This window comes from Eumetopias jubatus, unplaced genomic scaffold, assembly GCF_037043125.1.
Source record: "Eumetopias jubatus isolate StellerSeaLion01/CBP00866 unplaced genomic scaffold, mEumJub1_p1.0 scaffold_13, whole genome shotgun sequence".
Classification (NCBI taxonomy): Eukaryota; Metazoa; Chordata; class Mammalia; order Carnivora; family Otariidae; genus Eumetopias; species Eumetopias jubatus.
In genome coordinates, this window is record NW_028274819.1 from 985,980 (window position 1) to 1,010,058 (window position 24,079).

At 56.8% G+C, this 24,079-nt stretch overlaps 1 protein-coding gene across 1 annotated transcript in view; it reads right to left on the reverse strand.

Annotated features, from left to right (window-relative positions):
• Positions 1-20,677, reverse strand: part of MOB2 (MOB kinase activator 2) — a 77,534-nt gene extending 56,857 nt beyond the window's left edge. The window contains exon 1 of the mRNA XM_028094249.2: positions 20,596-20,677. Coding sequence (XP_027950050.1) covers positions 20,596-20,612 — 17 coding nt within the window. The 5' untranslated portion in view covers positions 20,613-20,677. The remainder of the gene's footprint in view (positions 1-20,595) is intronic.
• Positions 20,678-24,079: the final 3,402 nt, after the last annotated feature.

Sequence of the window (24,079 nt, forward strand, 5' to 3'; positions counted from 1 at the left end):
AGTCACTCTCAAACTGTTAAGAAAAAAAAATATGTGTGGGGGGAGGGAACGAGAGCACACACCTGCATGTGATGTTCGGGAGTCTGGGGGGAGTGTTAGGAAGTACTGAAAGCATTTCTGCAACCTCTCTAACTGTGAAATTACTGAAAATAAAATCTAAACAGTGGCAGCTGGGGGTGGGAGAGCGGCTCACGTCCAGAGGAGCAGGAGCTCCCTGGACAGTCGGGTTCTCAAAGCAACACCAGGGACCGGAAGCCAGTGGACAGACATCTAAAACGGGCAGGAAGAAAGCCAAGCAAAACTGCCCCATGCAGTGAAAACGTGTGTCAAGCATGGAGGCAGTTTCAGGCTGACAAAGATGGGGAGCCCCTCACCAGCGGCCCAACACTGAAGAAAGAAAATGGAAGGGACATCCTTCAGGAGGGAGAAAACCAGCCATGGATGGGAGCAACAAAAGCAGCAGATCCACAGAAATCTGCTATCAAGAAAATACACAAATCTAAATAAATACCAAGCATATGAACCAGAGATAACACTTTCGGGGTTACAACTCATTAAGTGAATGAGCGTGTCCGTGAGTGCACGTGAGTCCCATGACCGCACAAGGGTCTGAGGGCTGGGTGCCGCAGGGAGGGGGACAAAGTGGCTCATCAGCATCAGGTGTTAAGTTTAGGGTCTGCGTTGTACGTAACCTCTAAGAGAAAGGAACGTTGAGTGCATAGCTCCCAAAGCAGAGGGGGTTAGGAGGAGGCAGGATTTAGAAGAGTGAGAGGTGCCCAGATGGCACAGTCGGTTATGTGATTTCAGCTCAGCTCACGATCTCAGGGTCATGAGACCGAGCCCCACGTCAGACCCTATTGGGCATGGAGCCTGCTTGGGATTCTCTCTCCCTCTGCCCCTCCCCCCCAAAAATAAAAAATTAAAGAACAATAATAAGCATATTCAAATGAAAGGCAGATGAGCAGCACTGCGGGCAGGCCTGGCGAGGTGGATGGTCTGCCCACACATCCAGCCACCATCATACACATTAAGGGGAAATGGGCTAAAAGGAAAGCCGATCCGTGTGCCACCCACTTATTGTGACCATTACCAGACCTACGAAGTCTGCAGTGCAGAGCCTTGGGGCAGCTCCCCCTCCAGGACTCTCCCACCTGTTTCCTGCTCTTCCTCAAGGTCTGGCTGCGCCCCTTTCGTCCATGCCGCGGGCCACCTGTTTCCCTGGGGCGCTGGCCTTTTCATTCTTCCGGGGCTATCTTTTGATGAACAGAGCTTCTCAGTCTTAACGTAAACCAAATTCTCTTTCCCTTTATGATCAGCACTTCCTGGCCCTATTTAGGAAAACCGTTCTTAACCCAAAGGCCAAGAATAGCATCTTCTGTGTTATCTTCTAGAACAGTGCTGTCCGAGAGAAATACACCACAAGCCACAAATGCCAGCCACGTCTATAATTTCAGATTTTCTAGAAGCCACATTAAAGAATAAAAGGAAACAGGTGAAATTAATTTTTACTAAGTCTGCCCAAGTTATCGTCAACATGTATACAAAACATTTTACATTATTTTTTTCCAACGTCTAGGTGTTGTACACTTCCACACATCTGAAGTGCTCGGTGAGCACGCATGGCTCTAGAACTTTTATATCTACACTCTTCCTGGCTCAATTATTCTTTGTGTGGTGTGAAGTATGGACAAAGATTTTTTTTTTTTTTTTTTTTTTACTATATGGATATGCAGTTGACCTAGCATGCTTTCTTACAAAGACTCTCTGGACCTTCTTTTTTTCCTCTCTTGAACACTCTTGCCAGAGATTTTCACTTTATCCCTAGGTTTAAAACATCAAGCTCTGGCCTTGATGACTCTGCTGAAGATCCAGTTTCTGTCGCATCAGCTGCCGCTCCCATGCTCCCACCCTGCCGTCCGGTCCTCCACTTCCTCTGGCTTAGACCACTCTGCAGGTGACCCCCTTCCTTTCTGATCTGTGCATCCAAGGCTCTGAACTGCTCTCCGGTCTACCTGCAGCCCAAAAGTCTCAATAGGTAGTATTTTTGTTATCTTTCAGCTAAAAATATTTTCCACTTTCCATTACAAATCATTCTTTGTCCCCCTGGTTACTTAAAAGTATACATCCTAACGTCTAAATATAGGGAGATAGCCTCTCTTTGCTGTTGATTTCTGGTTGGATTCCACTTTGGCCAAGAACACACCCTGGGTGGCTGCAGTTGGCTGAAACCTGTTGAGGTTTCCGTCAGTCTGGGAATGTTCTCTGAGCGCTTAAAGAGGTGTGTAGCCTGCGTTTGTTGGGCTCCCCGTTCTATTGGCTCAAATGTGTGAATCGTGGTTTTCAAGTATTCACGCCGGCTGGCATGCATGCTTAAGGTACAGCTAAGCTGAGCTGCTGTGACAAGGACCCTTCTGTCCCCTGATTAGTGCAGGGCGGCCTCCCAACACCTTCCCAAGGCCGCAGGCCAGCAGGGCGGCTCCACACCCTCCCCAGGAGCTGTCGAGGGACCCGGGAAGGTATATAGGAGCAAGAGGAGGGGCAGAGCCAGGAAAAGCATTTTCTTTCCCCCTAAAATTTTGTGTCCTTTTACCAAACTCTCCCTATCTCCCCCAGCCCCTGGCACTACTCTATCACTCTGTTCCTGAGTCTGACTCTTTCTTTTTTTAGATTCCACACGTAAGTGATACCATGCGGTATTTGTCTTTCTCCATCTGGCTTATTTCACTTAGCACAGTGTCCCCCAGGGTCACGCATGTTGTCGCCAATGACAGGATTCCCTTCTTTGTTAAGGCTGAATGGCATTCCACTGTGTAGAGATACCACATTTCTCTGTCGACCCACACAGGTTGCTTCCATACCTCGACTGTCGGGAATAACGCTGGAACAATGATGGGAATACAGACATGTCTTCAAGATCATGATTTTGTTTGGATAAATACCCAGAAGAGAAACTGCTGGATTATATGGTAACTCTGGTTTTAATTTCTTGAGGAACCTCCATACTGTCTTCCCCAGGGCACCCCCCCACTGCACCAACTGACTTTTCCATCAGCAGGGCACTTCTCCCCCACCCTCACCAACACGTGGTATCTCCTGGCTTTTTTATGATCCCCACTCTGACAGGTGTGAGGTGATAGCACAGTGTGGTTTTGATGTGCATTTCCCTGATGATGAGCGATGATGAGCATCTTTGTAGGTACATCTAAACAAAGGTCTATCTTTGTTGGCCATCTGTAGGTCTTCTTGGGAAGACAGGCAGATGGGAGGCTCTCCGGGCCATGAACATCGCGTGAGCATAGGCCAGGGTTCTCAGCTGGAAAGGGCACATCAGAGGGTTGACCAGGCTGCAGGCACCCCTGGGGTGGGAATGGGGGTGGGGCTGGAGGGAGATAGGAAATTTGGACAAAGGGTCTTTTGAGCAGGAATATGACACGAAAGCTCTCTGGTGGCTTTGTGGAAGGCTGGACCCAAGCCGCCCCTGGTACCTGCATTTGGGAGAGCCCGGGGCCCCAGGGCCCGCCTGGAGGGAGCCCAGCAAAGCCGTGGCCCTGACGAGGTCCTGCAGTCTAGACTGGCCCCTGGACCAGGCCCACACCCAAAACCATGAGGTGTTTGAGCAGCCAGGACATGGCCTGCCCTGGCACACAGGCCAAAGAGTACAGTCTCCACCCTAGACCCCTGCAAATGTCATTTCAGGGGACGTTTTATTATTTGTATTAGAAATCAAAGGACCCAGACTTCTGGGAAAGAAGGGACACATGGAAAACAGTAGTGCTCCTATCGACTGCTCCTGGCAGGGACATCTGGCTCTGCGGGGCAGATTGGCCCCATAATTACTATTCTCCCAGCTGCCGTGTTACCAGGAGCACTCTGTGACCCCAATTACAGCAGAATTAGCGTAAAGCACTACCAGGACAACTGGGGATATCTACAGGTACCACATCTTGATCCTACATCTGAATCACTGGTCTGAAAACAAACCATCAGAATAAACTCAAAGGCCTGAGTCCCGTGGGCCCTGGCTCTGGCCCCTAGCGCTCCAGCTACACTCCCACTGCCTGGTCCCATCCTTGCTCCCCCAGGGGACAAGCCAGCCCAGGCCCGGCACCTTCGTCACCTATGGCACTGCAGGTACTGGCTGCTGGAGGTTGAGAAAGTACCTTGCCAGGTCAGCACAGGGCCAGGACACTGTGGAGACCCCAGCCACCGAGTCCCACACAGCAGTGCCTGCTCCTACAATGTGGTCACCACTGCAAGCGAACAGAAACGGGTGCCACCAGAGCCAGACACCAGCACGTCGCCCCAGCCGCCAGGGTACCACGGTCCTCCCACGTGGGTGTGGCTGTAACTCCGGACCCAACAGGAGGGCCCACATACACACCGCTGGTGGCAGGAAGGGGCTGCAGCTAGTCTACGGCACAGCAAAGACAGTGCCTCTGACCACACCGAGCCTGCCACCAGCGCTGGCCCCTGGTCAGCCCTGACCCACATGTCCCTCCTGTACTGACAGGAGCAGGAAGCACGCTGCACGCAACGGGAAGCAGACTCGGGGCAGCAGAGAACATGGACAGCAGGACCCCTCAGGCCCCTCGGCCTGTGTGTTACTCCAGCAACGCCCCCAGGGCTTGGCCAGACGCCAGGTACAAGGACCGCCAGCACATGGCTGAGGTGCTCCATCCCGAAAAAGCACGGCAGCTCCCCTGAGGTCTCCATCTGGGAGTTCCCCTGGAAGTGTCCAGGGCCGTGGCACAGAGCAGGGAAGGACCTGCTGGGCAGGAGGTGGTCTGGGCCCCAGCGCTGGCTGGTACAGACCCACCTTCTGAGGCCTCCTGGGCTCCCTCATCCATCTCAGGCCCCAGTGGTCCAGGGCGAAGTCTGAGTCAGGGCTGGGCAGGGCCCTGGAACCCAGTTGAGAGGGATGTGAGCTCCATCCACAAAGGCCACCAGCAGGGCAGTGGGCTGTGCCCTCACATGGAGCTTCAGGAGAGAGGACACTCTTCAAGCAAACCAAGGACCACTGCCACCATCCTGGTGACAGCTCAGACCGCAGGGGCCAGCAAACCACAAACACTACTCCTTTAAAACCATGAGTCCAATGAGGAGACCAATATGGAGCACAAACCCCCCCACCCACCCAGGAAGCAGCACAGCTCGCAGCCGCAGCCCTGCTCCTCCCAGATCGCCCTGAAGACACTGAAACACCTCGGGGGGACCATCCGCATCACTGAACAACAGCTGCTCTCAGTCGGCCTTGGAGGAAGTACACTAAAGCCAACAAGGTCACAACAAGACAACACATTTATTTTCACATGAATTATAAATGCCAGGAACTCTCAACAGAACTCAGCTGAGCCCAGCACTTCTTCAGCCAAAAAGGTAGAAGGCCTTCCCAGCAGGAACAATAGAATGTACTTGAAAACAAGGATTTTAATTACAAAGCGTTTCAAAACCCTGGCGGGCAGAGAAGAGGCATGGGTCTCCACCCTGACAGCCAGGAGCAAGCGTGCATCCCAAGACCAAAGCCCAAGGCAGAAACAAGTCCCCTCTGCCCATCCCCATACAGAGCTCAGCCTGGATGCCCGGCTCCCAGGAGGCAGCAGGGACAGCCTGTGTGGTGACAGAGTGACCCATAAGACACACGCCCGTGTGCCCTTGGTGCCTTTGAGCTCTCTGGGGCTTAAGCACGTCTGTCTCTCTGAAACCAGAAACTTGATGACAACAAGGTGCATGCCGACCACACACCAGGCACCTGCTACAAATTCTGTCCCAGCCAAAACCATCCTGTCCTGCAGGGCAGGAGCTGTGACCCGGGTGCTGAAGCGCAGGGGGCAGTCGTGATGCCCGAGACCACCTGGCCTGCAGATGGCACACTGAAGGAGCACCCAGGCCTCTGTGCCGGCACCCCCTCCCAAGAGCGGTGCCTACAGGACACGTGCCCGCTGCCAACTCACCTGGCCAGCTGCCCACTGGCAGGCGCGGGGTGCCCCAGCATGGCCTTCTCCCTGACCACACCATGTATGGCAGATGCTCCCTGGGGGTCTGGGGAGAGAAGATAAAGCCCAGGCCCTGAAGGGGCAGCACTCATAACGTATTTTATTCTGGGTGTGGGAAACCCAGTGCAGGACAAAACGCCCCTCTTATGGAAGGGAGGGAGCACAAAGGTGCCAGCTCCATTCTCCTGCTGAAGCCACAGTCCTCAGCTGCACAGCCCGTATTAGGGACTCTCAGGAAAGCTCAGGCAGCCTCAGGCCGGGCGCACTTTCCGCCCTGGGCCACTACCCAGCTCACCCCAGCATGGGAAGGAACGTCACATCCACAGCAAGAAGTAAACACACTTTGTCCGGCACTGCCGAGAGGACACCAGGCCTCCTAGGAGGACTCCTCTCTGCAGCCCATCGTCAGCTGGAGGCCAGGGCTGGGGGGTGAGAACAGCATCGGCGGCCTAGATTCCTTCTCAGCCCTTCTTTGTTCATTCACCAAACAGCCAAGAGGACACCGGGCAGAGGGACTGGGAAGAGGGCTGGGGGGGGAGCGGAGGGGAGGGAGTGTGACTCGCCCACGGTGTGAACAGTTCGCATGATGATCCTCCTGGGGACTACTCAGAGCCAGGACTCCTACTGTCCACTGAGCTTCCAAGAGGACCCCAAACTCATCCAGCACCTCAGAGGATGAGTACTTCTTGAGGGGCGCTTTGAGAAACCCTGTTCTAGGTTCTCCACGTTGCCTTCTCAATACTCTCTGCAGCCTCAGCGACCAAATGCAGTCCCAGCGGGCACTGGGCAAGCAAGGGGCTCCTGAACAGTTCATGACACCAACGTGAACTGAATTTCTTCCCAAGAGAACAAACCAAATGGTACACACACTTCCAATAATGCATGCATGGGTGCGAGTGTGCGTGTGGGGGGGCAGTGAGGATAAAGACTGTACAAGAAAGTATGGAATATGCTGAGATCACCCCGCACACACAAGCCACAGGAGGAAAAGGGCAGGGCACAGGGCCGAGCTCCGGTCTGTGCCTACGGCCCTCCCCAGGCTATGCCCCGGAGCTGCCAAGCCAAAGGCTTGGGGCTCACTCTCTCGGCCCAAACACGCTCACACCCTGAGGCATCGCTGCTCCCCAGCCAACGCTCTGGTCTCCCAGCACACACTGGACCGCTCTGGGTTCTCTGGCCAGGTTCCAGTGCAGCCGAACGCACACTCTGCTCAACTCACGAATGGATGCCCTCGGGAAACACAGCAAGAAGCAGAGTCATGGGGGTAGTCCCACTTGGGCGAGTCTGAGCATCTCCCCCACTCTGTCTTTGCTCTTGTTCCTTTGAGAACAAACTCTAAAATCTTAATACTTGGGATTAATACCCCTAAAGTATACAGGCCTCAGGCCAGTCATAAGAAAGCTAGACCACTCTGCACACAAAGAGCAGACAGATGATTCACTGAGGACACAGGGTCCTCAGTGAATCGAGTACGAGAACGTCAGCCTCAGCCCTCTTCAAGGAAACGGGCACTAACCAAACACCCCTCCTTACTTACCAAAGCGGCAAAGATTTTTTTCATAAAAGAGTAACACAGGCAGCTGGTCACAAAGCGGACATGAGTGCACGCGAGTGCTTCCAGGAATGTGAGTGTGCAGAGCCTCTCCAGGAAGACGCTCACGGGACCTCTCTCGGAGCCCGCCAGTCCCCTTCCAAAACCCTACCGGAGGAAATGCCAACGTTGGGCAGCAACTGATGTACACGGATGCTCAGAACCGCTATCCGCTGGGAGAAGACACCCTAAACACCCCGCCATGGAGGACTACGGGAGTTACGGCACACCCACAGGGGCCACCCTAATCTCCTGCCACAGACACTGACTGCTGGGGGGAGTCCGCACCCCGTGTGACACCACTTTTCAGCGTCGAGTCACAGTCTCGAGGTGGTGGGATCACTCACTTTTTGATTTCTGCATTTCCTGTGTTTTTATGTTTCTACAATGGACTTGTGAAACCAAGTACCACGGGAGCAGGGACTCTGTCTGCTCCCTCACGCCACGCCAGCAGGGGCCACAAAGGAACAGCCGGAGGCACTCAAAAAGCAATGCAGGAGTACGCGAGTGTCAGCATATCTATACTCAGGAAACTCTTCAGGGTGTTTAATTAAGATCTTGGGATTCCTTAGAGTCCCCGGACATCCAAGTGGACCTCCACCTTCTTATGCACTTTGGTGGCCCAGCGCCCCAGTGCCCCCTGCACCTGCCCCCACTACTCTCTCTCCTCCCTAGGCCTCAAAGAGCACTCTCCGTAGAGGTCATGGTATTGGTTCAAAAGGGTGCAGCCACTAGAAACAACAAATGCACACATGTCCACTCTGGTGGCTCCGGGCAGAGCCCCCCCAAGACAGCCCCCACAGCACATGGGAAGCCTTTTACCCATCCACGTTTCCCCTGTATATCCCAAACCAACCAGCGGGGGAAATGCACCCATGCTGCTGTGACAGGCCCCTCTGGTCTGGTTCTGCAGGGCTCTCTGCCTGCCAAGCCACACACACGGCACTGAGGATCACCAGTACTCGCAGACAGCAGTCAAGGCCGGGGACAGCCCTACACCAGGGCCGCAGCTGCTCAGGGCACCTCCCGTGACTCATGGCCTGCAGCCGTGTGGTCTTGGCCTGGCCCAGGCTGGCTCCCCTGCACAAGGCTGACACCTGGAGCCGGATCGTTCCCCCTGTGGGGTCATCTTGGCAGTACGCGATGCTAAGCAGCAGCCCTGGCCTCCACCTACCAGGAGCCAGAAGCCCCCATCCAACCCCTGCAATGTCCCCAACCAAAACCTCCCCAGCAGGTGAGATCACTCCAGGATGAGACCCACTGGCAGCCTGCTCCATGCAATGCTGCTGAGGGCAACAGGAGCGTCCCTCACTTCACGCAGGGACTGGGTCCTGAGTGTGCCAATGCACCAAGCTCTGGGGAACTGAAAGCAGGTGCGAGTCAGTCCCCACTCTTCAGAGGTACAGCCTGGTGGGCATAGAAACAAACCAGGCTGGTGCTGCTAGCTCGCGTCTGCAGTGTCAACGCAGGGCCACCCACCACACACGGCTGGTCTGAGAAGACAAACTACAACCCCAAGGAGACCAACACCACATGCCCATCCTTCTGAGCAGCCAGAAGGGACTGAGAATGCCCCAGGAGCTCCCGGTGCAGAGCCTCCCACCCTCTACTCCCAATCAACTAACGACCCGTCCTCACCCACCCTCGCTGGCCACCCCGGCCCCAGGCACCTCCACGTGGGCAACCTCAATCACATATAACCATGGCCGCCACGCTGTAAGGAAAGAAAAATGGCTCACTCCCACTTCTATGGAAATGAAACAGGCTGAGGAGGATAAGGACCTTAGGAAGGCCACACAGGACCAGCCCTGCTGCCCACACCTTCACTTCCAGCCCCCAGCAGCGGTTAGGAAGGCACTACCAAGATAAAGCACACAGCTGTCCCCCATCGGCCTGCAGTGCCCTCTACGCTGCTGGGCCTGCTGCCGGACCTGGGGGGCCCACTTGGTAAGTATCACCTCCCAGGCACCCCCTCCCACCGCCTCTGCTGGGAACGCTATGCTGATGTCCCCATTCTTTGAATTGGAGACAGTCCTCGTGAACCTACCAAAGGGGTCTGCTTCGGGGAGCCAGGGTTAAGCAGAGACAGGGTGGCTGAAGGGGTAAACTGCCTTGAAGGAGAGGCCTGCCCCAGGGGCTGGTGGCTGGGGCTTCTAAACCACTGCGTAAGTGTCAGAGGGGAACGCTGTGTGCTCTGACGCCTGCTGCCGGATGGGTTATTTTTAGTTTGTATTGAAATCCCAGTCAGTTAGCCTACAGTATAAGGCTAGTTTTAGGGGTACAATCCAGCCGCTGCACACTCCCATACGTCGCCCTGTGCTCATCACACTCCCTAATCCCCATCCCTGGCTCTCTCCCCACCTCCGGCAGTACCTTCCCTGGGGAGTTCAGTCTTCCCTTCCTTTCACTCAGAGGCCTGGCTGCAGGCAGGGAGGCCTGGCTGCAGGGTTAGGGTCTGGGGCATTCACGGCTGCTCAATGGGCTGGGAGCGACCCCTCCCCAAAGGCACTCCTGGGCCAAAGCGGCCTACAAGCGGGAACACAATGGGCCAATGCTCTGCCAGGCAGGTGCTACTCACATTCCAGAGTCCAGCTCTGCCTCCAGAGGGACACCAGGCTGCGGGCTGTGTGCCCTCAAGGACATGTGGCCACGGGCAGCCATCTGCACCCCAGGAAGCGACTCCCAGTCAGCCCCCCTCCTCCGTCCCCGCACCTCAGGCTGACAGTAAGGGGGAGACAGCCCTAGCAGGTAGGGAGCAGCCTTGAAATGAAAACAGCCACAGCCTGGAAGCATATTTGTTTTGGAAGCACCTACTTAATGAGCAGCTGGGGCTGGGTGCAAATGCCCACCTTCTCCTCTCCCTCCTGGAGGGGTGATCCTCTATGCGCCTCTCCATGGCCCCACAGTTCCCAAGGAACCCACAGGATGGGCCAGAGGGGCCGCAGTTGTGTGCAGGAGCCAGAGCCTACCCAGGAGGCTGGACTGAGCCGACGGGCCCTGAGCGTGGGATCTGGGAGCCTACAAGATTGGAACCTGCTTGTTGGCTCCGTGTCCTGTGCTGATGGACCACATGTGTTCAACGAGGGAGCACAGTCTCCGCCCCGAGGAGTGTCGCTGGCATGGCCTTGGTTCTCACCAAATCACCTGCTTGACAGTAACTAAAGCACCAAGTTGAGGCCAGGTCCCCACGGCCTCCTCAAAGGCCTGCCCAGGGAGGGGCAGACAGGGAGAGAAGGTGGCAGCCCTCTCTGGAACAAGCAGTGTGAAAGCCACAAACTGTCCGGGACACGTGGCTCCTTCTGTGCTGCTGGCCCTCACAGGGCTGGGCCTGCTTCTTCATTCCGCAGGTGGAGAAGCAGTCAGGAGAAATGGTCACCCAGGTACAGAGGCAAGCCTAACCTCAGCTCAGATAGACCCCTCGTTGCTGCCTCAACAAGCTGCTGAGAGAAATAAGGCCAAGGTGAAAAGCAATGTCGTGCATCCTGGAGCAGGCTCAGGGCAACGGCTACCCCCACCAGAGGGCCAAGCTGATGGAGGACGGACACCGGGGCGCTGCTCACTCGGGATCAGACAGCTCCGTGGGGGCACGTGGCTCATGCTAAAGCAGACGCCTCCTTTTCGAGGCCACTCGCGCACAGGCGGGGGCACTGGGCATGGTCTCTGCTCCTGAACTTCCCTGCCTTGCCCTGGCACTGCCCCCCAGCCTGGATGTGGAGGGAAAGAAAGGGGTGGAAGGGCAGAGGGAGGAAGGACGGGAGGCAGTGGGGTCTCGGCGCTGGGACGGCACCGGAGGGTGGGCGAGGCACCCGAGCCCACGAGGGGAGTGTGTGAAGAAAGTGGGTCTGGGTGCGGCTGCCCCCAGCAGGGAGGCAACAGGAGAAGGAAATACAGAGCTCTGCCATGGGAAGAACAGTCCGGCCAGACGGTCGTGAGGAGGGCCGGGACGGAGGGGAAAGATGAACAAGGTGGGTGCGGGCAGGGGCAAGGACACACCTCTCAAACGCTCTTGGAAGAACTAATGGGTACTGACCAAGAGCTGGTCTCAGTGAGGCCAGGCCAGGGCCAACCGCACCTCCCAGGCCGGCACCAGGAACACTCTCGCAATGAACAAGGTGGCAGACCCCAGGGAATAAGGAGCCACGGCCCCATGCCTTCAATGACAAAGGCGGCCGTGCCTTCACTACCCGGTGCGGCAGCATCCATGCGAGCTGTCCCGCAAAGGCATCAGGACGGGCTTGGGGGACGGAACCCAAGGGACGGCCTGGCAAGCCCCAAGCACAAAGGTGGAGGTGGGAGAGCAGACAGGGTTCGCCAGCGCCTTTCCGACCACACTGGAGTTGTCTCAGCAGAGGTGCTGGCATCTGGCAGGGGAAGGCAAGCCTGGCATGACGACATTTTCCCAGCTCGGGCCCCACAGCTCTGGGAATGGGCAAGCCACCGATGGAAGGTGCTGTCCACTTGGGGATGGCGTCAGGCAGCCTCAGAGAGTGCCAAGCCCCTGGACTCCTGCTCTCGGCCCGTGGGCACCCTGGAAAGCCAGACCTGCCACAAAAGCCCTGGGCTATGCTCCGGGTGCCAACCTTGCCGTCCTGAGAGCAGCTGGACCCACAGGACAGTGTGGCCGTCAGGCTGGGCTGTCCTTAGGGACCAGGACACCAGGGCTACCTGCACACAACAGCAGCTCTCCAAGAGCAAGCAGACGTGACAGTGACGAGGTGACATGCTGGGTGACAGCCCGGCTCTAGGGGCTGCAGCACCGTGAGGTTCTCAGTGAGGACACGCTGAGAGGGAAGGCAGCGGGATGTGCCTTGCACACACCAGGCCCTGCCCAGAGGTGGCCGCGGGTACTGTGCTGCTGTGGGCGTGGGTGCTATGCACACCAGCCGCACACCACAGCAGGCCCCAGGTCAGGGCGGGCAGGAGGAGGACAACTCCCACCCCAACGCGCCCAGGGTTCCAAGCAGGAGCCACAGGCCAGGCTGGCGCTAAGCCCCAGCTCAGCTGGGGGAGGGGGGTCCTCCACAACATCCCCCTGGGGCGCACTCACGCTGTGTGTGGACACCTCACAAAATCCCCCAACCACGGCTAGGAAGGGGACTACTGGGGCCGTGTTGCAGATGAGCGAACTGAGGCTCAGGGAGCCCTAATGAAGCTGCAGAGTCAGGATTCAACCCTGAAGCATCTGGTCCCTGAGCCACACTGTCCTCAACACCTCTGTGCAGAAAAGTCCAGCTGGGCACGCTCTCCTGACAGAGCTCACCTGGCACCCCGAATGAAAGGCTCAGAGCTGTTACAAACACCAGGACTGCCAGCGATAACAGACCCGGCGTTCCCACCCACGTGCCTTGGTCTGCAGACGGGGCTGCCAGCCACGGCCCCTTCCCCACGTGGGAGACCCTTCCTTCAAGAAGTGGCTCTGTGACTTACTTGTCTGACCAACACAGCACAGCAGAGGTGACACTCATCTTCCAACAGCTTCCACCATGGCTCTGCTCTGGAGCAAGGCCACGCAGAGAGCCCTCGTCTTGGCGTCTGAAGTGTGGCCTCGGGGCCAAGGTTAAAGCTCTTTTCCTAACCACACGAAGATGGAACTCACCTCTCCCATTCTCGCACCCATGCACGGCAGAGCTTTCCAGAAGCGACGAGACTTGTAAGATTATAACAGAATGAACCCAGAAGCAGATATAAGGATCTAGCTCACGAGATTTGCAGAAAAGTCAGACCATTCGCATCATGCTTTTTATTCTACAAAATAGTTATCTTTTCATCAAAAAAAATTTTATGCTAACATACACTGTTTATTATTCTTTTTAAATGAATTAAAGAATATTTTTACAAATTTCTTGACTTCAACTTTTTTTTTTAAAGATTTTATTTATTTGACAGAGAGAGAGAGACAGCGAGAGAGGGAACACAAGCAGAGGGAGAGGGAGAGGGAGAAGCAGGCTTCCCGCTGAGCAGGGAGCCCGAGGCGGGGCTCGATCCCAGGACTCCAGGATCATGACCTGAGCCGAAGGCAGACGCTTAACCCACTGAGCCACCCAGGCGCCCCCTGACTTTAACTTCTAATATGGTAAATGTTGGTAGCTATATAACCCATACAAGCTCAATAATTTTTAAGAATGTAAGGGGGGGCTTGAGACCAAAAAGTTTGAGGACCCTGCTCCAGAGTCCATGTGCAGAGAGGCCGTATGGGGAAACTGAGGCCCCTACCCATCAACCCACAAAGTTGGGAGAGGTGGTGGTCCTCGTTTGGAGCCACTAAGTCCTGGGTTCATTTGAGAGCAACAGACACCACCCAAAGCCCAAGCTGAGAAACTGCTAAGACAGACCCTAGAAGAGAGACACGTATATCTGGCACAGTGGGGCCAAGTACAGTGGACCCCAGGACTGGATGTGGGGCACACACCTACAACCTAGCTAGGCCTCCCATACTATTGCTGGGAGTCGAACCAGCAAGCCATTCAGGGGGGCTCTCCCTGCTGCCCGTGGAGGACACAGCCAATGAAGCGGGGGCTGACCACTCTGCTGGGTGCGGGCAATGCAGGCCAAGCCCCAACACAGTGGAACTCCAGAGATGCCAGGCTCTTGGAGAGAACATTCCGCTAGCCCAGGGCCAGCCTGGTGCAAAGGCTGGTGGAGAAAGGTTTCTTTACCCTAAAGGGAAAGACGGCATATATCCATGCTTTCCAACATCAACCTGCCTTTTGGGGGAGAAGCTGCATGCCTCTGTGGGAGCTCTGTGCCCTCACCCTACACAGAAATGCTGAATTAACACTAACCAAAAATCACCACCAGAAATGCTCAATTAACACCAAAAATTGCCACCATTACCCAACATACTAGCAACATGCCAAACAAACAAAAAGATGCGTTAAGTCGTAGGTCGTGACTACACACCACGCTATCCCTGGGATGTACCCAGGAACAGCTACAGGAAGGAAAAGAATGAATGTCCCACCCCAGCAACTGTGCGTTTTCAGCTCTTTCAAGCTAGCAAAGGAAACCGTCTTCAAAGAGAAAGGAACCTGAACGTGACAACGTGAATGTGGCCACAGCCCAAAGCCACACAGTTCCATGCAAGAACCGTACCACAGCTCCCACGTGGCCTGGACACCCCACCCACCACCACCTCCTTCTCTAAGCTTCCACAGTTCACTCCTCAGTTTCGATTGTTCCTACTTCCACGTTCCCAGGCAGGGTTCTACAGAGCAGCACTCAACACGGATGGGTGTGCCCCAGCCAGGAGAAATCCTGTACAGAAAGAAAAACAAACATGGGGAGACAAAGAGCAGGAGGCACTCCCGCCAAGTCATACAGGAACAGCACCCATCTCCTCTTCTTCCGGACAGGCCGACACCGGCAGGAGGAAAGGCACACACGAGTCACCAGCGGGGACCAAGACCAGCTCCCTGACCAGCTCCCAGTGTCCAGGTGCCTGAAAAAAGTGCAGAGCGCACCTCACCAAGTACCTCAATTGCCACACAAGCACGTTCACAACAAAGTCAAGAGCATGGGGTTTGGCTGTGTCTGAGTTTCTGGGACCACTACAAGGGCGATGCAGGAAATGCCGGAACAACGGGAACGCCAGCACAGGCACACAGGCATCCCTACCGAGGCCCCCAACAGCCACCTTCCCAAACCACAGGGCCACAGCAGAGGCCATGGCTCTCTCCCACAGGAGACCTTAGAGCTGACGATGGCCCCGCTGTACCCAGGGAACCCCTCCCAAGCTGCGGCTAGCTGTTGACAAGGTCTGGCAGCCTGAGTCCCAGGGCCGTCTGGCTTTTCCAGGACGCTGGGTGGTGGCATGCGGTGCTAAGAACAGCAGGACAAAGGCCAGAGGCAGGACACCAACAAGGGCAGACGCAGGCCCTCCCGGGCTGCAGATGTCTCGGAAGCCCTTGCAATGAAGACAGGCTGCCCTGCCCAAGGCCGGCAACACTTCCTGCCCAACCACCTGCTCCCCGGCAAGGTGTTTCTGCAGCACCTCCGCTGAGCTCCCATCCTATCTCCCACCAGAGGCACAACTTCGAGGACACTCTGCACATGGCTCCTAGGGGACACTCCAAGCAGAGGGACAAATGAGAAATGAGGTGTTGCTGAGAGCTCCCGGGTGCACGGGGCTCATCCCACAAAGGGGTCCATGTGACCGCTGCTCTCTTCAAAGGGAATCTGAATGCAAATCCGTCCCAGGCAAGCACCTCAGCAGACCCAGGCCCTACGGACTACCTGGGTGGAGCCATCGGACCAGCGGCTGTCCCTGGAAGTGTTCCACAATCACAGCTTCCAAGGGGGTCAACAGTGGGAGGACACTTTTGCCACTTATGCCTCCGCACCTTTGCACAGGCCTGGGCCAGGATCTTTCCTCCTTCCTACCTGGAAAATTCCTATGCATCTTCCCATAGGAGCCAACTGAGCACCCCTGCTCTGAGCCACCCTGACAGCCTGGCCTCCCCACCTCCAGCTCCACCTCATTCACTCCTCCAAGCTCCGTCTCCCATGTCCGTGGCCCTCCTGTGCCAGCCTGGGAAAGCAGAAACTGTGTCTCCCTGATCTTGGAGGCCCAGGGCCGGGCCCACGACAGACAGTGAATGCAGTCAAGACCCAGCGGTCTCAGCTTAGGAAGTGGTCCAGCTCACTGTGGGAAAAGGCTGGTCACAGCAGCATCACTCATGATGGGCAAAAAGTGGGAACAATCCAGATATCAACAGAGAAGCAAAGTATGCAGATCTCCGTACCCTGGGATATCATTTGGCAATGAAAAGGACTGATCATGGGGCGCCTGGGTGGCTCAGTCCGTTAAGTGGCTGCCTTCGGCTCAGGTCATGATCCTGGGGTCTTGGGATCGAGCCCCACATCCGGCTCCCTGCTCAGGGGAGAGCTCGTTTCTCTCTCTCCATCTGCCTGCCACTCTGCCTACTTGTGCTCTCTCTCTCTCTCTCCGTGTCAAATAAATAAATAAAATCTTAAAAAAAAAAAAAAAAGAGAAAAGGACTGATCGTTGATACATGTACAACATGAACAAACTTTTAAAACATTATATATGCTAAGTGAACAGGTCACAGAAGACCTTATGTTGTGATTCTATCTGTATGAAATGTTGACGACACAAGGCTCCTTTGGGCTGATGGCAACATTTACAAGTTAAACAGTGTTGACAGCTACGCAACCCTATGATTTTACTAAAAGTCACCTCATTGTTATACTTAAAACACGTAACCTTTATGGCATGTAAATTATCCCTCAATGAGGCTGTTAAAAAAGGGCTAGAGACTCAAGCAAGTTCAGTCGGGGTGTCCTCACCTCAGGGGAGGTCTGTCATTCCAGGCAACGTCCTTCCCTGAGGCAAAGTGCAAAGAAAAAGTCACCAGCACCCCACGAAATCCCCACACAAGTACCTGCGCACAGGATTCGATCTCCTTCAACTTAGCGCAAGATTCCTGAAGGCAAAGCCAGACAGGCCAGAAAGCCCTACGGCCATTTAGAAATACCTGCCCGCTGACCAAGAGCACCAACTTCCATCGCACTCCGCGTACAACTGCCAACCCCGGAGGTGGGTCTCCAGCCAGAGCCAGAGAGCTCTCAGCTACAGACCTCACCCACCTCATCACTGCTCCAGGAGCAGCAGGACAGCAGCAGCTCCAGGAAGGGGGCTGTGTGTGCCTGCCCCTGCCCTGGCTGTGGGCCCAGGCTGGAGGGCACAGGGCGGGCATGTCCCTGCAAACTCCACCCTGTCGGCCCCACCCAGGACCCGTGGGAGGGTTGATCTGCTACCCTGACTCTGAAGTGGGAGGAGGTGCATTTCCTCTTCTATATTCCCAGATGCTTGGAAGCTTCTGGACTGTGCTTTCTGTTGGGTAAAAATTAAACTGCACTTTTATCATCTGCGCACAAATGCCTGTCACTGTCAGTTAAGAATAAGACAGACGTTTTCCCCACACCACCACACCCTGTGCTGTGGGGCCCCTCACTGTCTCAGGCCATGTGGAATCTGACGCAGCTAATGCAGTGTCTCTTCTGGGGCTCACTTCCTTCCCACTGGCAGGGGCGCCGTCCTGTCGTCAGCTGTCCAGAAGGGAGAGAGCCAAGCACAAAAGACACGACCACACCACAAGCGGTGACCCTTTTTCAAGTTAGAAATTACTCCTTATAAAAAGAAAGAAAAACGACTGTACACCTACTTCACCAGCCAGTTCCAAGTTGAGCAGAGGAAATGTACAGTAAAACACATGGATGCAAGCTACACATCACAAATTTTTCTCCAAATAAGTCCCAGCAAACTCCAACAGCAAGTCGTAACATGCTGGCGTTATTCTTGGCTTCCCCTGGCAGGTTTCCTGCAAGACCTCCCTTTCCTCAGATACAGCCGCCTGTGTCACTCAGCAAAGCACTTCCTGTGACAGGGAAGTGGGTCCATTCACTGCTCTGCTGGCGACAGCTGTCAGCAGAGAAGGCGGGAGCGGTGTTTGCTACTACAGTGGAGTCCATACTGTCACCTGAGATGAACCAACGCAGAGAAACTCTTTCTTAAAAAAAGAACAAAAACTGTTTAAAACATAAGAAGACAATCACATTCCAAACTACCTGGTTGATAATAATGGTGTGAATTAATAAAAGTAATCAAGAAATAGTCAAAAATAACACACCTCCTCAATTCTTCCAGGCTGAAAACCAGTTAAAGGGTTAATGGCCAACTAAAGCCCCAGCACAGATCACACAAAAGGTGCCTGGCAGGGGGCGCTCCTTCACCTGCCGCTGGCTGGCTCTCCTCAAGGAGGGTCGGACCACAGGGGGGGGGACAGGGGGGCCTCTGCTGCCAACTTGATCTGCAGCTGGAAAGCAGAGGCCTCGGCCTCCTTTTCTACAGCAGACGCTCAGTAAACACGTGGGAGGGGCAGAGGGCACGGGCCCTCCCAGCTCTCACGTCCTGTGATAATACCCTGAAAACAAGCTCTGGGGGAACATCACTACTTGACAACTGAAATCCTATCACTTTTGTTTAAAAAGGGTGGGGGATTCACAATTAAGGAACTGTTAAAGAATTCATAATTCACAATGTCCACTGTGCAATCCACTAAAATTAGAAACACACAAAGATACCAAACTCCATCCTCATCCCTCTTTTGAGATGTCTGGTATCCTCTGGAGCTGCCTATTTTACAGCCAGACGGCAGTAAAGGCTCCTTCCCCTTCCAGGGCCCATGGAAGCAGCAGCTCCAGGCCCTGTCCCTTTCAGAGCTGTCTTCCTCCAGCACCTGGACCAGCCTCCTCAGCACAGGACCCAGGAGGGGAGGGCTCCACAGACCTCACCCAGATGACCGCCTGCTTCCCAAAGTCTTGACCAGGCGGCCTCAAGAACCCGTCCTTGGGGTTAATTTCTGGATATTCACAATGATGACAGTAAAGTCCACAAAGCACAGAACCCACTCAGTTTAAAAGAGTGTCTGCTGGTCAGCAAGGAACACCTGCTTCTCATGGACAGGAACACACACAGACAAAATAACTATCAGCTGCCTCCTCAACAACCCCAGACTTCCGACACAAAGGCCGGCGAATTCAAACCACCCAATCAGTAGTCTACTTCCCTGAAACAGACGCCCTGGGAGGCCAGGTGGCCTCCAACACAGTCCCTCCCAATAAAGTCAGAAAGCATCTGTGATTCAAAATAAAGCACACGGCTGCTTGGCGCCTGTGGGTTACGAAGGCCTCCTACAAAACCCATCTCCCTACTAACAGTGGCCAACACTCACCAATGCCAAGGAGTGTGCGAAGCGCTTTCCTTGACCACCTCGGTTTACCCTTCCAGAGCCCTACACTTTCCATTTCACAGAAGACTTTAAAAGAGCAGGTCTGGAGAGGTGCAGCGCTCACCTCAAGTCACACGGCTCACAAGCAGCAGGGCTAGGACGGCTGTCTGCCTCTCCCAGAAGCCTGCGGAGCGGCGGCCCCACGGGGTTCTGCGAACGCCGCGCACCCTGCCCTCCGGCCCCCGGCCACGCTGGGCACTTCTCTCTGGCCTCTTGACCCCCCCCAGCCCTCGTGGGCTCACCTCCCCCGGCTTCCCTTTCGCTGGCCTCCAGCCACCCGGCAGGCCAGAATGGGTCTGCCATCTCCTCGGCTATCCTGGGCACCCTCCCCTCTGCCCTGCGCCGCGCAGGCACCCGCCGCACCCAGGAACAGAACGTTCATCCGACCTTGCGCCTCCCTTCCAGGACTTCAGCGTCACACAAGCGCTTCCACCAGCCCCAGGCCGACGGCAACAGCTCCCACTCGCAGCCCAAGCCCCTGGGACGGCTGCCCTGCCCGGCCCTGCCCCCGGGGGCGGGAGGGGGGAGATGAGAGCTAAGCGGAGATGGGAGAAGGACCACGCCGCTGGCGAGAAGTGCCTGCCCTTCCCGCCCCTCAAACAGAAAAGTTTTGACAAAGGGTCCCTCGAGTCGGAGTAACTTTCTGAAGACGACGTGACGCTCCACCTTCGCTGCTCTAGTTTCCAGCAAGAGCCGCACAGACAGCGCCCCGGCGGCAGAGCCGCCCGCGGCTGCCGGCCCGATGCTTCCTTCCCACTCCACCCTCCGGCCCGCCGCCCGCGGCGGACGCCTCGCCCGCGGCAGCCTGCCTCCCCTGCAGCCTCGCCCCGAGCCCGGCGGCCGTGCCAGCGAACTCGGGCCGTTCGGCTTCTCCTCCTCGCTTCCGCGGAACTGTGCCCGGCCGGCGTGAAAGTTCTTTCTTCCAGAGCCAGCTCCCCGCGGCGCCCGGCGAGAGCGGCTGCCGCCCAACGTCCCCGGCCGCCCGACCTCCGGCGGCTCGGCGCGGGCGCCCGTCCTGCCCAGGCCGGCCCCGGCCCCGCTCCGGGCGGCTCGCATCCGCGACCCCGTCCCCGAGCAGACGCCCCTCGCCCGCCCAGCCCCTCCGCCCCGGCCCGACGCCCTTGACCGGGGCCTCCCGCAGCGCGCCCCGCGGCCCCCACCGCGGCCCCGGCCCGCCCGCCCGCCCGGTCGCCCAGCTCACCCCATGAGCCAGTCCATGGCTGCTCGGGGCCCGCCGCCCGACACGCTCGGCCCTCAGCCCGCGGCGGCGGCGGCGGCCGGAAGTAAACACTCGCTCGCACACTCCCACACGCGCGCCGCGGGCGCCGCCGGAAGTGACGCGCCCGCGCGCCGCCTGCCGGGAAACGTAGTCCCGGCGGCCTCTGCCGCCCCAGCCGCCCAGCCTGGATCTTGAGCCGGGCCCTCCTCCCCGCTCCTCCTTTCCCCTCTTACACCAACCCCCCACACCTCCCATGGCGCCCCGCTCCCGGACAGCCCCCTATGCCCCGATGTCCCCTGACGTCCGGATGTCCCCTCACACCCTGGCTGACGACCCACACGGGGATGTGCCCTCACACCCAGATGACCCCTCACACCGCGGATGTGCCCTCACGCCCTGGCTGACCTCTCACGCTCCGGGCTGACCTCTCACGCTCCGGCTGACCTTTCACGCTCCGGGCTGACCTCTCACACCCTGGCTGACCTCTCACGCCCTGGCTGACCTCTCACGCTCCAGGCTGACCCCTCACACCCTGGCTGACCCCTCACGCCCTGGCTGACCTCTCACGCTCGGGCTGACCTCTCACGCTCCGGCTGACCTCTCACGCTCTGGCTGACCTCTCACACCCTGGCTGACCTGTCATGCCCTGGTTGACCTCTGACACTCTGGCTGACCTCTCACACCCTGGCTGACCTCTCACGCCCTGGCTGACCTCTCACGCTCCGGGCTGACCTCTCACGCTCCGGGCTGACCTCTCACGCCCTGGCTGACCTCTCACGCTCCGGGCTGACCTCTCACGCTCCGGGCTGACCTCTCACGCCCTGGCTGACCTCTCACGCTCCGGGCTGACCTCTCACGCTCCGGGCTGACCTCTCACGCCCTGGCTGACCTCTCACGCTCCGGGCTGACCTCTCACGCTCCGGCTGACCTTTCACGCTCCGGGCTGACCTCTCACACCCTGGCTGACCTCTCACGCCCTGGCTGACCTCTCACGCTCCAGGCTGACCCCTCACACCCTGGCTGACCCCTCACGCCCTGGCTGACCTCTCACGCTCCGGCTGACCTCTCACGCTCCGGCTGACCTCTCACACCCTGGCTGACCTGTCATGCCCTGGTTGACCTCTGACACTCTGGCTGACCTCTCACACCCTGGCTGACCTCTCACGCTCCAGGCTGACCCCTCACACTCTGGGTTGACCCCTCAACCCCCGGGCTGACCCCCTGCACCCTGGACTGTTTCTGGCCTGGACTGTCCCCCTGGACTGGGACTGTCTCCCCACATCTGGGCTGTTCCCAGCCCCACATCTACACTGCACCCCTGCGCCCAGTATGCCCCCTCCTCACTCTCAGAGGGACCCCTCCAGAACTCCCTTCCCCTTCACGTCTCCTGCTGCCACCTGGCCTTCTTTCCAGACCCAGGAGGGCTCTCAGGTGCCATCAACAGGATGGTTTAAGGTGGAAAGGGATTTATGGACAGGCGTAGGGCAGCTCACAGTGCAGCCGGGACAGCTGGAGGGCTGGAGGACTTCTGAGGCCGTGCATCTGACCAGGGGCCTCTTGGATGATTCTGAGCCGCTGCCCTCCTTCTGTCCAGAGCACAGAGCAGCATGGGAAACCTGTCGCCCACGGCCTCCCTGGTAGCAGTGGGAGGCAAACCAGACATCCGTGGGCTTCCCTTCCCGATGGAAGGGCCAAGCCTTGGGCAGAGAGGAGCCGGGGCTTCAGGGCCTGATGCAGGGGCAGGATGCCTGGAAGCCCAAGAGCCATCCTGGCTAAGAAGAAGGAACGAGAAGATGGAGCTGCTGTACCAGTGCAGACTGCCTTCCTCCAGAGTCCTCCAGACCAGAGAGACAGGGACTCCACTGGAGTTCCTGCTAGCGTGGCCGGGTCCTTCCCCCCGACTCCGCCTGCGATACCCCTGGCACCCCCAGATGCTGACCCTGGTAATGCTGACGCGCGGGGGCCTGGACTGTGGTCGCTGCCTCTGGTTCCCGGCCGGCAGGTGCTGCCGGGCACAGAAGCCTGGGGCACTCACCTCTGCCTGGGCTCAGTGGGAGGCTGGCAGCTTCTAGAGGCAGACCCCACCTGCCGAGGAGAGGATCCCTGGGAAGGAAATTCCAGTGGAGGAGGTAAGGAGCAGAGCCCGCCGCCACGGTCCACCCCATTTTGCCACTTTACACCAACACCGCTCTCCTCGCACCCATACTTCCGAAAAGGGGGGAAAAAGAAAAGTTCTGTGCACCATAATGCCCCTGCCCCTTATACCCTTGAAACTCGGCTCACTCCTCCCTGATGGGCCTGACTGAGTCTCATGGGCGACCGCCAGGATCTGCAGAGATTTCTTTTCTCCCTTTATTGCCTTTGTGATTGTGAAGCTCATGGAGGGGGGTGGGAATTGCAAACTTTACCACCAACAACCATCTGAGATCAAGCAGTGAGGAAAGGCAATGGAAAGAGGAGAATTCATTTAATATGGAGTACCTCTGAGAGGAAGAACATGCAGATACATGCTAGGGACCTCATCTCTACAACTGGACAAGGGGCTGTGGCTGATATTCATGTCTCTGCCTTCAGCCAAGCCCTCCTCGGGTTGCATCTCCACCTAGTACAGTGACCCTGAGGAATATGAGCTCTGGGTGGTCCCACCTGCATCCAGCTGCTGTATCTGTCCATTAACTGGTACCCTTGGGCTTCGAGGTGCTAGGAAGTGCTGCAGGCTCCACCCATCTCTCTTCCTGCCCCCACTGTGTACCAGCAATCCTACGTCCCCTCCAGAGTCTGGGGGTCAGATCCCTGCTCTTCCACTTACCAGCTGGGTGACTTGGGACAAGTTGTTTAATGTCTCTGTGACTCAGTGTCTTCGTGTAATGGGAATAATAATGTTGCCAAACGTGTCATAAGAAACTTGGTGAGGTCACAGGTGTAGGCTGAAGGTGAGGAGGCAGAGAGTATAACTAGGCATATCAGGAGTATGACCTACCTGCTCATGGCAATTTACCTGGGCTCAAGGTTGGTCTCCTTTGCCTTGATGATGGCGTGTTGCTGGGCACACCCCACTTTATGGCTCCATGTCGCCCAGTCCATAATGGGGAGTTGAGATCACATGGGCCTGTGAAATCTAATGTATAGTCTGCACTGGTGCTCAGTGGCAAGCCGAAACTCGCACCTCAGAGAATCGTGATTTATGTTTTAGGAGGATATGGCTTTGCTTCAAAGCCCTGGGGCCCTCCTATCTTTCTTTCTCTTGTATGAGAGCTCACCGCCATCTGCATGCAGCACCTCATTGAGCACGGCTGGACCAGTGGGCTCATCCGCGGTGAGGGTGGGAGCACTTGTCCGGCAGCCGCGGCTAACCCTTCCCATAGTCAAAGCCGGTCTGCTCTGGGGCCCCTTGCTAATCGGATGAGAACAGCACGATCAGTGAGCACCAGTCAGAGGTGGTAAAGGAACTGCCTCCGTGTCCAGA